This window comes from Oncorhynchus gorbuscha, linkage group LG23 (assembly GCF_021184085.1).
Source record: "Oncorhynchus gorbuscha isolate QuinsamMale2020 ecotype Even-year linkage group LG23, OgorEven_v1.0, whole genome shotgun sequence".
Taxonomy (NCBI): Eukaryota; Metazoa; Chordata; class Actinopteri; order Salmoniformes; family Salmonidae; genus Oncorhynchus; species Oncorhynchus gorbuscha.
The window spans coordinates 65,763,827-65,776,684 of record NC_060195.1 but is presented as its reverse complement, the minus strand read 5'-3'; the positions used below and the strand labels follow the sequence as shown (position 1 = coordinate 65,776,684).

General features: G+C 46.5%; 1 protein-coding gene across 2 annotated transcripts in view; it reads left to right on the top strand.

The window, feature by feature from the left end:
- LOC124011375 (fibroblast growth factor 14-like) overlaps positions 1-12,858 on the top strand; it is a 55,115-nt gene that overhangs the window by 19,600 nt on the left and 22,657 nt on the right. The window contains exon 1 of one of the 2 annotated variants that reach the window (XM_046324691.1): positions 5,514-6,832. The exons of the other annotated variant lie outside the window; for it this stretch is intronic. Coding sequence (XP_046180647.1) covers positions 6,643-6,832 — 190 coding nt within the window. The 5' untranslated portion in view covers positions 5,514-6,642. Of the gene's footprint in view, positions 1-5,513; positions 6,833-12,858 lie in introns of those variants that run through there. 2 annotated transcript variants of the gene reach the window in all.

The window sequence follows — 12,858 nt, the reverse complement described above, 5'->3', positions numbered from 1 at the left end:
ACAGACATAGCCTTGTGGTACAGGTATAGACATAGCCTTGTGGTACAGGTATAGACATAGCCTTGTGGTACAGGTACAGACATAGCCTTGTGGTACAGGTATAGACATAGCCTTGTGGTACAGGTACAGACATAGCCTTGTGGTACAGGTATAGACATAGCCTTGTGGTACAGGTAAAGACATAGCCTTGTGGTACAGGTACAGACATAGCCTTGTGGTACAGGTACAGACATAGCCTTGTGGTGCAGATACAGACATAGCCTTGTGGTACAGGTACAGACATAGCCTTGTGGTACAGGTACAGACATAGCCTTGTGGTACAGGTATAGACATAGCCTTGTGGTACAGGTACAGACATAGCCTTGTGGTACAGGTATAGACATAGCCTTGTGGTACAGGTACAGACATAGCCTTGTGGTACAGGTATAGACATAGCCTTGTGGTACAGGTACAGACATAGCCTTGTGGTACAGATACAGACATAGCCTTGTTGTACAGATACAGACATAGCCTCGTGGTACAGCTACAGACATAGCCTTGTGGTACAGATACAGACATAGCCTCGTGGTACAGGTACAGACATAGCCTTGTTGTACAGATACAGACATAGCCTCATGGTACAGGTACAGACATAGCCTTGTGGTACAGATACAGACATAGCCTCGTGGTACAGGTACAGACATAGCCTTGTTGTACAGGTACAGACATAGCCTCATGGTACAGGTACAGACATAGCCTTGTGGTACAGATACAGACATAGCCTCGTGGTACAGGTACAGACAAAGCCTTGTGATACAGGTACAGACATAGCCTTGTGGTATAGATACAGACATAGCCTCGTGGTACAGGTACAGACATAGCCTCGTGGTATAGTTAAAGACATAGCCTTGTGGTACAGATACAGCCATAGCCTTGTGGTACAGATACAGACATAGCCTTGTCTGAGTGTGCGTGTGCATGCGTATGTGTGTGTGTTTGTGTGTGAGGGCAAGCTAGTTTACACAAGGAGTTGAGAGGAGGGATGCTGCAAAGTAACCTAAATGCATGTGGAGTTAGAGTAGCATTCAAGTCTCTATTATTTAACATGTCCTGTGTTTATGCTGTTCAAAACCTTTTTCAACCTCTTCACTGCTTTTACACTGGTGTAGAAAGAAAAGCTTTTTGGGGTTACTTGGTGCATATTCAGTCATCAGAGGTGTCTCTGTTCATCTGTTTGGCGTTTTCAACATCTTGTTAGTTAGATATTCTGTGTCATTGCAAGGTTACAAGAGATGTGAGGTTGGTGAAAATGAAGCATTCACTCCACAAAGTAAATGTTGAATAAAAAATGATGCCATTTTTATTTTTGTCTGGTTAAAGCATCAAACATGTGTGTCTGGTTATTGTTGGGTCCATGGTAGTGTTCTTTCCCTTTGCATCCTATGTTTCTCTGTGTATTCAGCTGGAATACTAATCTAAGGTCAGTTTGGCATCCCATAATCACCTATAGATCACTTGTTGTGGGCTAATATTGACACATTTGTCTGTTGCCTGACCATTACCCCTGACTCCTCCCATATAGAACATTCCAATATTCCCATTGTCTACTGCCCAGAGGTTCCTCATAGTTATTCACCAGACGTTACCTAGGCAACAGAGGGGTGGCACTGCAGGAGGACTGTCCCGGCTTCATCAACCGAGATGTGTGTGTGTGTGTGTGTGTGTGTGTGTGCTGCGTGCATGCGTGCGTGCGCTGTGACTCAGCACATCAGTATGCAAAAGAGAGATGGTTACCCCTCCACGCCCCCACAGGGAAACCTGTAGAAGCTGTGACGTGTTTACTTCTCCATCTCTCTCTCTATCCGTCCCTCTCTTCTTTTTATCTCGCTCTCCTTCTCTCCCTCCTTCCATGCGGCTATCTCTCACTGTCTTCCTTCTTTCCATCCCTCTCTTCATTCTCTTTCCGAGTCTTGAATCATTTGCAAACACCCCTCACTCTTTCTCTCCCTCTATCTGCCTCTCTTCCTTCCTCTCTCTCCCGCCCACCCTTGATTCACACCCAAGGGGATCCCTTCATTAGCAGAGTGATTGATTGTGCTTTTCATTTTCACTAAATGTCTTGTTCCGCTAACAAATATAATGGCCTTTTCTGTTGTATACTAGTTTTGTATAACGGTCTAATTGTCATTCTCTGATGAACACACCTACAGTATTAATAACTCATAGGGTGTTTGTCATTCATTATGATTAAGTTTCCATTCGTGCAATCATGTATCAGCTTAGACTATCGTTCTGTAAAGAGAGAATAAGGAGAGGAGGATGGAGAGAGGCAGGGGGAAGAGTGCTGTGCTCCTGTGTTACCTATGGAGGGAGCTCTCCTCTCCTCTGCAGAAAACAAAATATCCCTTTCTCTTTATCCTTCTCTGCCCTTTTTTCCGATAACCTCATTCGGAAGGATGTAAAAAAGACATATATAGCATACACACATAAACAGTCCTACAGACAGGATGATCAGCTAATGTATTGATTTAACCGTGGAAGATAACTCCCCTAGGGATATAACACAGCAGCTTCTCTACATCACCTCCCTCTCTTTCTCTTTCTTTTTTCTCTCTCTCTCTCATTCTTTTTTACACACTCATCTGCATATGTAGTAATGAGGCCCTTTGGCATAGAGAGATAGATAGATAGAGAGAGACACATGAGAGGAGAGAAAGAGAGAGAGAGGGGACGAGAGAGAGAGAGAGAGACACATGAGAGGAGAGAAAGAGAGAGAGAGGGGACGAGAGAGAGAGAGAGGGGACGAGAGAGAGAGTGTTTTAGAGTGTTTTTAAACCGTTCGTTCCACTCTTGTTCACTACATAGACAGGGAAGGGGGTTTGGGGAGGAAGGGGGTTTGGGGAGGAAGGGGTTTGGGGAGGGGGGTTTGGGGAGGAAGGGGTTTGGGGGGAGGGGGTTTGGGGAGGAAGGGGGTTTTGGGAGGAAGGGGGTTTTGGGAAGAAGGGGGTGAAGTGGGTGAACGTTTCCTTTTGAAGGTTTTTTTAAATATTGAAATGAGGAGAAAGGATTTTTATGTAAATGTAGTCAGGAAGCTTTGATTTATTAATGATCCTCAACAGCAGTTGACCTGGATAAAAACATCAGCACAAAGACAACAAGATGTTTTATTTCCATTCTCCACTGTGCAATGTGTGTGCATGCAGCCTGTGTGTGTGTGTGTGTGTGTGTGTGTGTGTGTGTGTGTGTGTGTGTGTGTGTGTGTGTGTGTGTGTGTGTGTGTGTGTGTGTGTGTGTGTGTGTGTGTGTGTGTGTGTGTGTGTGTGTGTGTGTGTGTGTGTGTGTGTGTGTGTGTGTGTGTGTGTGTGTGTGTGTGTGTGTGTGTGTGTGCACTAAAATCAGTAAGTAGATTTAAATAGATGTAGCCCTCTTTCTGCTTGAAGTTCTCTGGTCAACCACATGTGTAGCGTTATGAACATGTGGCCATAGAGCATTTGGGACAGGCAGTGTGCTGGTTGGTATTCATTCATATTACACCACGTAATGTGATGCCATACACCAGATCTGACCATATGGCCAGTAAGTACTGTAGTGTGAAAAGACCTGTTGCTAAGTAGGCTGTGGTACCATAACCCTATAGGCCTACAGAGTAACTGGAGAGGAATCAATGAGATAGATTTCATGCAACCTGCACCTTACTGTGTTGCAGCAGAGGATGATTAGATGCACAGCGGTAAGAGTTAACTCTTGGACTGCTTATTACAAGCGCCTTCTTTTTCTGAACACTCTGGCGCCCCCAAGCGGTCAAATTCCAGCTTTACTTTATTTTTCGGCAACCCAATCCTTTGCTGTAGGCTGAATAAAGCTGGAGCTCTCCTGCAGGTTTTTAGCCTTTTTGAACGTCATCAGATTTGAAAAGTCTATGCCTTCTGAATTTTGAAAAAGTACATTATGTTTCGTTGTAATATTAATGTCAATGGCTTAAAACTATCACGGAGAATCATATCGAATTCTCATTCTTCTGTGAGTCTGTGTTCGGGAACACAACGTGCAGGAAACCCACCGGATCTACCCGCAGAGGCAGCCACTGACCTGAGCTCGGTAGGCCTTTCATTTATTAAGCTGAAAACGGGGCGGGTGTACAGTTCAGAGCACTCCGGCTGGCTACCGTATCTCTCCTGTGAATCGACGCTGGTTCATGCATTTTTAAAACTTTAATTCTGCCACCAAAGCCGATACAGATTCAAGAAAGTGCCTCACTAAGCTAAACGCGATTGAAAATGTGCCAAACTGTTTGTCTTGAATTAATGGTTTTGAACAGATGATTTAATTACTGGGAGAGAGAGACCAACTGTAGATGGCTCTGTAGAGTTTCAATTCCTTTATTGAAATGTAACCCACAATCCTCGGGAAGCACATTGAAACATCCTACCACAGTGGATAACCTCCCATTCTCACGTTTGGGTTGAAAATATTTAGTCAATTAAAACTTGAATTAATCCGGGATGAAGCTCCATTGAGATCACGCATCACTGCTTCAATGGGGACCTTTCCAGACTTGTCCCTTTTCTAGGCAGCATACTGCATAGACACTCTTCTATCCGGGAAGACGATGACTCACTCACTACGTTTAAATTGTTTATGACCTGGTTAAAAATAGGCTAGTTTGCAGTTTGGTAAACATTATGAGGGGAAAAAACAGTTAGTTTTGAGATAGTTTCACGTGGATTATTTATAGGCTACTCCTCAACTCAAGGGTCATGTTTACTCACAGCTCAGCCGCAGACAGCATGCGATTGGTGGAACTGTAGGCCGCGGTCGCTGCCCATGGTGCTGAAATCAGACGAGGCTTGCGCCGGTCAGAAGATCTGCGCTCCCATGTTATTAATGAATTCAACTGACCAAAATGATCAACTTTCCCTCAATTTTACAGCCCATCGATTTGTTTAATTGAATTATAGATACCATAACACGGACTATTTTGCCATTTTGATTGAAGTTTTAATGCCGTATTTTATGGATTGTGTCTCAATGATTGTGTTGGGGGAGATAAGGGGGAAACATTTCTCCATTCTGCCCAGTGTTTTTGGACACGACTCAATGCAGGAATACAGGAGTGGCGCTGACTGGGATCTCTTTACACGTGCACGTGATATTTCTAGGCCTCTACTAAAGAACATTCAATTGCTAATTAAACCTTTTGGGAACGTTCTCCACTTGACAATGTGCTGGGTCTCTATCTTTCATCTGATCAAGATTAACATCAGATGAGGTGTAAACATTCTCAACGTTGGCTATACAGTTACATGTCTATCTCCGGCTCGGTGTCTGCTTCTTGTGAAATACACAACACGATATATCAATCCGTGTCCGGACGGTGTATACAATGTATTAGCAACAGTTGGAGTTGGAGTAAGACAGTATACAGGATACTAAAGTTTCAGTCGGTGTCTAGTGCTAATGGTTACGTTTATGCGGAGGGCGTTCACTCGCTTGTGGTCATTTATATGGTATTTCTTTCCGAACGGTTTCTCCAGAACGAGGGGGCTTTGGTCTGACGCACAGACTCTTGTTTTCATCTGAATGGTCTGGCTGTTCCCGTTTCCTTTGATTGATGAGTTGAAGGAGAGCGTTTGATGTAGCCTACCTTTTTTCACCCCTTATTCATATCTGAAAGCAATTCATGAGCCAACAGGAGTCGTGTCCTGTCCCCTTTCTCTTCTCACCGAGGAAAAACAGTCCCGACGTGCTGGATGAAGTTTCTGAAGCGTGAAATAAAATTGCGTCACCATTTTACCTGATGCAGAGAAGTTCCTCCGGCCTTTTTTAAGACAAGATTATCATTATTAGTATTTAGTTATTCGATTCCAATCATCCCGATTTGGTCATTGTGTGCTCCTCCGTTATTCGTTTCTATTGTTTTCCATTTTTGGAGAAGAGACCGGCGGATTTGCATATACGGACTTGGTGAATCTGTGCGCGCGAGGCAAGCATCACACACCTCTCTTCCAAGGAGCAAGCCCCACCCGGGCAGCGTCTGGGGCTTGCGTCCTTCACGAGATAATTACGTTAAAATCGCTCGGTATGTTTTTGAGAGTATGTCTGACAGACTCCTTTAGCGCGTGGCTTCAAATTCGCATGTTCACATTTTCTATAGGCTTGTTTTTTTGGTCGATCACCGGTAGAAGACGGGAGGTAGTCTAAACATTTTTGGACGAGGAGAAGAACGAAACCTTTCGACAATTATTTTCGTGTTTTTGGACTATGTGACATCAAACGTCACAGATATTTAATGATAAAATATGACCAAGTACGGATATCGGAAATGTTGTCAGTTTGGAAAACCTTCTTCTCTACAAGGATTCACGCAGTCAAATTCGAAATCATTTGACAACAGCGGTGACAGATTATTAGTTGTTGAATGGCCATGATAAAATGACAACGCAATGTTCTGTATCCTCACCGAAATGTGGTATTTGGACTTGATTGCGTAGTGTCGAAATGTTTTTCTGACGGATAAAGAAGATACATTTTATAGACACAACTATGGGGCTGTAGCTGCAGACCGAACATAATCGCTTGTTGTTCCGTCTGCGCTCCGTGCCCAACGGGAAACGGGGAACGGGCTCTGTGTTTCCTTTTCCCCCGGGTTGTTTCGGTTGAGACATGGCAGCTATTGCCAGCGGTTTGATACGACAGAAGAGACAGGCACGGGAACAACAAGTCCACCGGCCGACGCCACACCGACGGAGGCGAAGCCCCAACAAGAATAAAGGACTTTGTAACGGGAATTTGGTCGACATCTTCTCCAAAGTGAGAATCTTCGGCTTGAAGAAGAGAAGACTACGGAGACAAGGTGTGGGCTGAGCGGAAAGCGCGGGAGACGCATGGACACGTTACGGTTGTCATTATGCGCGAGGGAGAGAGCAGCCTTACGTTAGCTCCAACGGTTCAATAGTTTACCCCTACATGCATGAATAAAAACAGGTAGTTAACGAAAGTAGCCTAAGCAGTGTGGCCGGTAAGTTTGACCACATTGCTGTTTCATTCCTTACAAATATAGTTATTGTGATAACATTGACGCTCTCGTCCTCTCGACAAGGCTTCAAATGACGCATTTTAATTAGCCTAGGAGTTGAGACTAAAGTGGGAAAATAACGATTTCTAGCCTAATCTTTCATTGATTGGTTTACTGCTGATTGCCTTTCTGAGTGAAGGGTTTGAGTCGGACAAAATCGATGTTACAGTTAGGTGTTACATACAGATTAAAAAACGTTTGACGGGTGGATAGGTGAATCAGGTTGCCGTATTAAATATCTCACCAAACAGTTGGCTATTTCATAGGTATTCATTACAGAACTTGAATCAGGTTGAGTCAAAGAACAGACAGCTTTTGAAACGTAGTCTATTGAATTTGACATATCTTGATTCATACATACAGTATAGCTGACACCACCAATAATACGAAAATGACATCATGACAAGCTCTGAATGGCAGGGGGTAACTGGCATGACTGGTCTCAGGAGAGAGAGAGCGGGTGACTTGACTGTGAGCGCAGCAACCTCAGTCAAGTGACAGCCATTTTGTCAAAGCCAATGACATTCAGTGCAACCTGTGGCCTTATAGATGGGGTGCATGCATGTAGAACACAGTACAGTCTGAGACACATGCTGTGTGTGTGTGTGTGTGTGTGTGTGTGTGTGTGTGTGTGTGTGTGTGTGTGTGTGTGTGTGTGTGTGTGTGTGTGTGTGTGTGTGTGTGTGTGTGTGTGTGTGTGTGTGTGTGTGTGTGTGTGTGTGTGTGTGTAGTTGAGGGGAGTTGCCTCAAGCATCCTGTCAAAAATGAAATATGAATTCAGGGTTTCTTAACCTCGGAGTGAGCAGGGGGTAAGAGGAACGAGAGGAGGAGGAGAGGTGTGAAGGGAGAGAGAGAGGAGGAGGAGAGGTGTGAAGGGAGAGAGAGAGGAGGAGAAGGAGAGGAGGAGGAGGAGAGGTGTGAAGGGAGAGAGAGAGGAGGAGGAGAGGTGTGAAGGGAGAGAGAGAGGAGGAGGAGAGGTGTGAAGGGAGAGAGAGAGGAGGAGGAGAGGTGTGAAGGGAGAGAGAGAGGAGGAGGAGAGAGGTGTGAAGGGAGAGAGAGAGGAGGAGGAGAGGTGTGAAGGGAGAGAGAGAGGAGGAGGAGAGGTGTGAAGGGGAGAGAGAGGAGGAGGAGAGGTGTGAAGGGAGAGAGAGAGGAGGAGGAGGAGAGGTGTGAAGGGAGAGAGAGAGGAGGAGGAGAGGTGTGAAGGGAGAGAGAGAGGAGGAGGAGAGGTGTGAAGGGAGAGAGAGAGGAGGAGGAGAGGTGTGAAGGGAGAGAGAGAGGAGGAGGAGAGGTGTGAAGGGAGAGAGAGAGGAGGAGGAGAGGTGTGAAGGGAGAGAGAGAGGAGGAGGAGAGGTGTGAAGGGAGAGAGAGGAGGAGGAGAGGTGTGAAGGGAGAGAGAGAGGAGGAGGAGAGGTGTGAAGGGAGAGAGAGAGGAGGAGGAGAGGTGTGAAGGGAGAGAGAGAGGAGGAGGAGAGGTGTGAAGGGAGAGAGAGAGGAGGAGAGGTGTGAAGGGAGAGAGAGAGGAGGAGGAGAGGTGTGAAGGGAGAGAGAGAGGAGGAGGAGAGGTGTGAAGGGAGAGAGAGGAGGAGGAGAGGTGTGAAGGGAGAGAGAGAGGAGCAGGAGGAGAGGTGTGAAGGGAGAGAGAGGAGGAGGAGAGGTGTGAAGGGAGAGAGAGAGGAGCAGGAGGAGAGGTGTGAAGGGAGAGAGAGGAGGAGGAGGAGAGTAAGGAGAGGTGGGGTGGAGGAGGAAAGGGGAAAGGATGAGAGGGATTGAAGGAAGAAGAGAGGGGAAGAGTGGAAGAAAAGGAGAATAATGAAAGAGGGGAGGGCAGAGAAAGAAAGAAAGAAAGAAAGAAAGAGATGGACGGAGGAAGAGAAGGATGAAAAGGGGAGGAGAGGGAGTGAAGGAAGGAGGGAAGAGAACAGTAGAGAAGGATGAAAAGGGGAGGAGAGGGAGTGAAGGAAGAAGGGAAGAGAAGAGTAGAGAAGGATGAAAAGGGGAGGAGAGGGAGTGAAGGAAGGAGGGAAGAGAACAGTAGAGAAGGATGAAAAGGGGAGGAGAGGGAGTGAAGGAAGAAGGGAAGAGAAGAGTAGAGAAGGATGAAAAGGGGAGGAGAGGGAGTGAAGGAAGAAGGGAAGAGAAGAAGGATGGAAGGTGGGATAGAAGGATGGTGCTTTGATCTGTTGAACATCTCTTTTGTTCCCGATTCATTTTTCAGTAAGACAGAAAAGGTCATGTCTGATTTGATTCCAGAAGGAACTACTGCTCCCCCCCTCTCTTCCCCCTCTCTCCGTCCTTCATCTACCATTTTCTCTCCAGGGTCTCCTCTGTTTATGATACAGTACATCTCTCTTATCTTAATCTCTTTTCCAAATCTCTAGTCTCGCCCATCTGCTTTCTGAACATTCTCAACCATCTAAATGAACAAGAGCTGTTCTAGAAGGCTGGAGTCATTCTGATACACTCTCAGCTGACGTGTTGGGATATAAGAATTCTCAGAATGTAAAGATGAAAACTTCTGTGGCATCCCTATCTGATATCTGAGAGAGTTTACAGGGCTGTGTGTGTGTGTGTGTGTTGGAGGGGAGGTATAATCCCTTACTCTTATCGCTCAGATTGTGATGGTGATGTTTAGACAGTCCCCTCTCCCTTCTTCTCTCTCTTTCCCTCTCTCCTCCTTCCTCCCTTACAACGTGTTTCGTCCACTACTCATCTCCATTCTATACTCCTCCTCTCTCCTTCCACCATCCCTCCCTCCCTCCAGCTGTGGTAGCTTCTGGTTGAAGCCTGGCCATATATCCTCAGGCTCTCGCCTGTTTTTTCTCCTCTCGCCTCTCTTTTCTCCTCTCCTCTCCTCTCCTCTCGCCTTTCTTTTCTCCTCTCCTCTCGCCTCTCTTTTCTCCTCTCCTCTCCTCTCCTCTCGCCTCTCTTTTCTCCTCGCCTCTCTTTTCTCCTCTCCTTTCACCTCTCTTTTCTCCTCTCCTCTCGCCTCTCCTTTCTCCTCTCCTCTCGCCTCTCTTTCTCCTCTCCTCTCCCTCTTTCTCTCCTCTCGCCTCTCTTTTCTTCTCCTCGCCTCTCTTTTTTCTCCTCTCCTTTCACCTCTCTTTTCTCCTCTCCTCTCGCCTCTCTTTTCTCCTCTCCTCTCACCTCTCTTTTCTCCTCTCTCCTCTCCTCTCTTTCACTCTCTTTTCTCCTCTTTCTCTTTTCTCTCTCCTCTCGCCTCTCTTTTCTCCTCTCCTTTCACCTCTCTTTTTTTCTCCTCTCCTCTCTTTTCTCCTCTCCTTTCACCTCTCTTTTCTCCTCTCCTTTCACCTCTCTTTTCTCCTCTACTCTCGCCTCTCTTTTCTCCTCGCCTCTCTTTTCTCCTCTCCTTTCACCTCTCTTTTCTCCTCTCCTCTCGCCTCTCTTTTCTCCTCGCCTCTCTTTTCTCCTCTCCTTTCACCTCTCTTTTCTCCTCTCCTCTCGCCTCTCTTTTCTCCTCTCCTTTCACCTCTCTTTTCTCCTCTCCTCTCGCCTCTCTTTTCTCCTCGCCTCTCTTTTCTCCTCTCCTCTCGCCTCTCTTTTCTCCTCTCCTCTCGCCTCTCTTTCTTCTCCCTCGCCTCTCTTTTCTCCTCTCCTCTCGCCTCTCTTTTTTCTCCTCTCCTCTCGCCTCTCTTTTCTCTCCCTCTCTTTTCTCCTCTCGCCTCTCTTTTCTCCTCTCCTCTCGCCTCTCTTTTTCTCCCTCTCCCTCTCGCCTCTCTTTTCTCCTCTCCTCTCGCCTCTTTTCTTTTCTCCTCTCCTCTCACCTCTCTTTTCTCCTCTCCTCTCGCCTCTCTTTTCTCCTCTCCTCTCGCCTCTCTCTCCTCTCTCCTCTCCTCTCGTCTCTCTTTTCTCCTCTCCTCTCGCCTCTCTTTTCTCCTCTCCTCTCGCCTCTCTTTTCTCCTCTCCTCTCGCCTCTCTTTTTCTCCTCTCGCCTCTCTTTTCTCCTCTCCTCTCGCCTCTCTTTTCTCCTCTCCTCTCGCCTCTCTTTTCTCCTCTCCTCTTCTCCTTTTCTCTCCTTCTCTCCTCTCGCCTCTCTTTTCTCTCTCTCTTTTCTCCTCTCCTCTCGCCTCTCTTTTCTCTCCTCTCCTCTCGCCTCTCTTTTCTCCTCTCCTCTCGCCTCTCTTTTCTCCTCTCCTCTCGCCTCTCTTTTTCCTCTCCTCTCGCCCTCTTTTCTCCTCTCCTCTCTCTTTTTCTCCTCTCCTCTCGCCTCTCTTTTTCTCCTCTCCTCTCACCTCTCTTTTCTCTTTTCTCCTCTCCTCTCCTCTCTTTTTCTCCTCTCCTCTCCTCTCTTTTCTTTTCTCCTCTCCTCTCGCCTCTCTTTTCTCTCCTCTCCTCTCGCCTCTCTTTTCTCCTCTCCTCTCGCCTCTCTTTTCTCTCCTCTCGCCTCTCTTTTTCTCCTCTCCTCTCGCCTCTTTTCTCTTTTCTCCTCTCCCTCGCCTCTCTTTTCTCCTCTCCTCTTTCTCCTTTTCTCCTCTCCTCGCCTCTCTTTTCTCCTCTCCTCTCGCCTCTCTTTTCTCCTCTCCTCTCGCCTCTCTTTTCTCCTCTCCTCTCGCCTCTCTTTTCTCCTCTCCTCTCACCTCTCTTTTCTCCTCTCCTCTCGCCTCTCTTTTCTCCTCTCCTCTCGCCTCTCTTTTCTCCTCTCCTCTCGCCTCTCTTTTCTCCTCTCCTCTCGCCTCTCTTTCTCCTCTCTTTCTCCTCTCGCTCTCGCCTCTTTTCTTTTCTCCTCTCCTCTCGCCTCTCTTTTCTCCTCTCCTCTCGCCTCTCTTTTCTCCTCTACTCTCGCCTCTCTTTTCTCCTCTCCTCTCGCCTCTCTTTTCTCCTCTCGCCTCTCTTTTCTCTCTCCTCTCACCTCTCTTTTCTCCTCTCCTCTAGCCTCTCTTTTTTCCTCTCCTCTTGCCACTCTGACTGCGTAACTGGGTCTGAATCCTGGCGACACACACATAAGGTTTTCTGAAGGGCAAACATAGACTCTCCTCCTCTCTGTCTATGCCTCTCTTCCCTCTTTCCATCTTTCATTCTCTCTCCCTGTCTCTCATAGGTAATGTGCAAATACTGTGAAAAGCCACCCTCTCCTCTTCTGCTTCTTGAAGTAGTGGAAAATGTGTTCTTCCTTCTTACACCTTCTTTCAAGTAGTCACACATAGCAGAAATCAATCATTGGTCATAGAATCCCTAGTACATGTATGTTACAGGAACATCCACCATCTGTAGTTGACCTGAGAGCCCATGTAGAGTCCATATATCCCTGATTTAGAGTAGCCTACCAATGATGACAACTACTGTAATGATTGCTCTTGTGCAATACAGAGTCGTATGATATTGACATTTTGATTGATGGCGACAGGCATTATTCAATACATGTTCTATTCAATAGGTGGATATCATTTTGATTCAAATGATATGGATCCTCATGGGAGGATAACCAGAGATTAGCGGTGTTGGAACAACGCAGACAAAGATGGGGAAATACCTAAGAATCTAAGCAGACAGGGACATTGGGATCAGGAGACTGTAGCCATGGCAACCCAGACAAAGAGGGAATCCTGGACCAGTTTCCCTAGTAACAGACAGGATATGGGAATCTGGGAAAATGGGAATTTCTCCTCAGTAACACACAGCAGGTCAGTGAGGAAGGAAAGAGACCCTACCTGTTGAAGCAGACAGAATTCCCAAAGTTAAGAAATACAATTCCGTTAGTCAGATTTATGGAAGCTTGGGAATTTTGTATTTGTTTTGGGTCGTCTTGACCATGTGTTTCCATTGAAAAAGAGATACACTTTAGG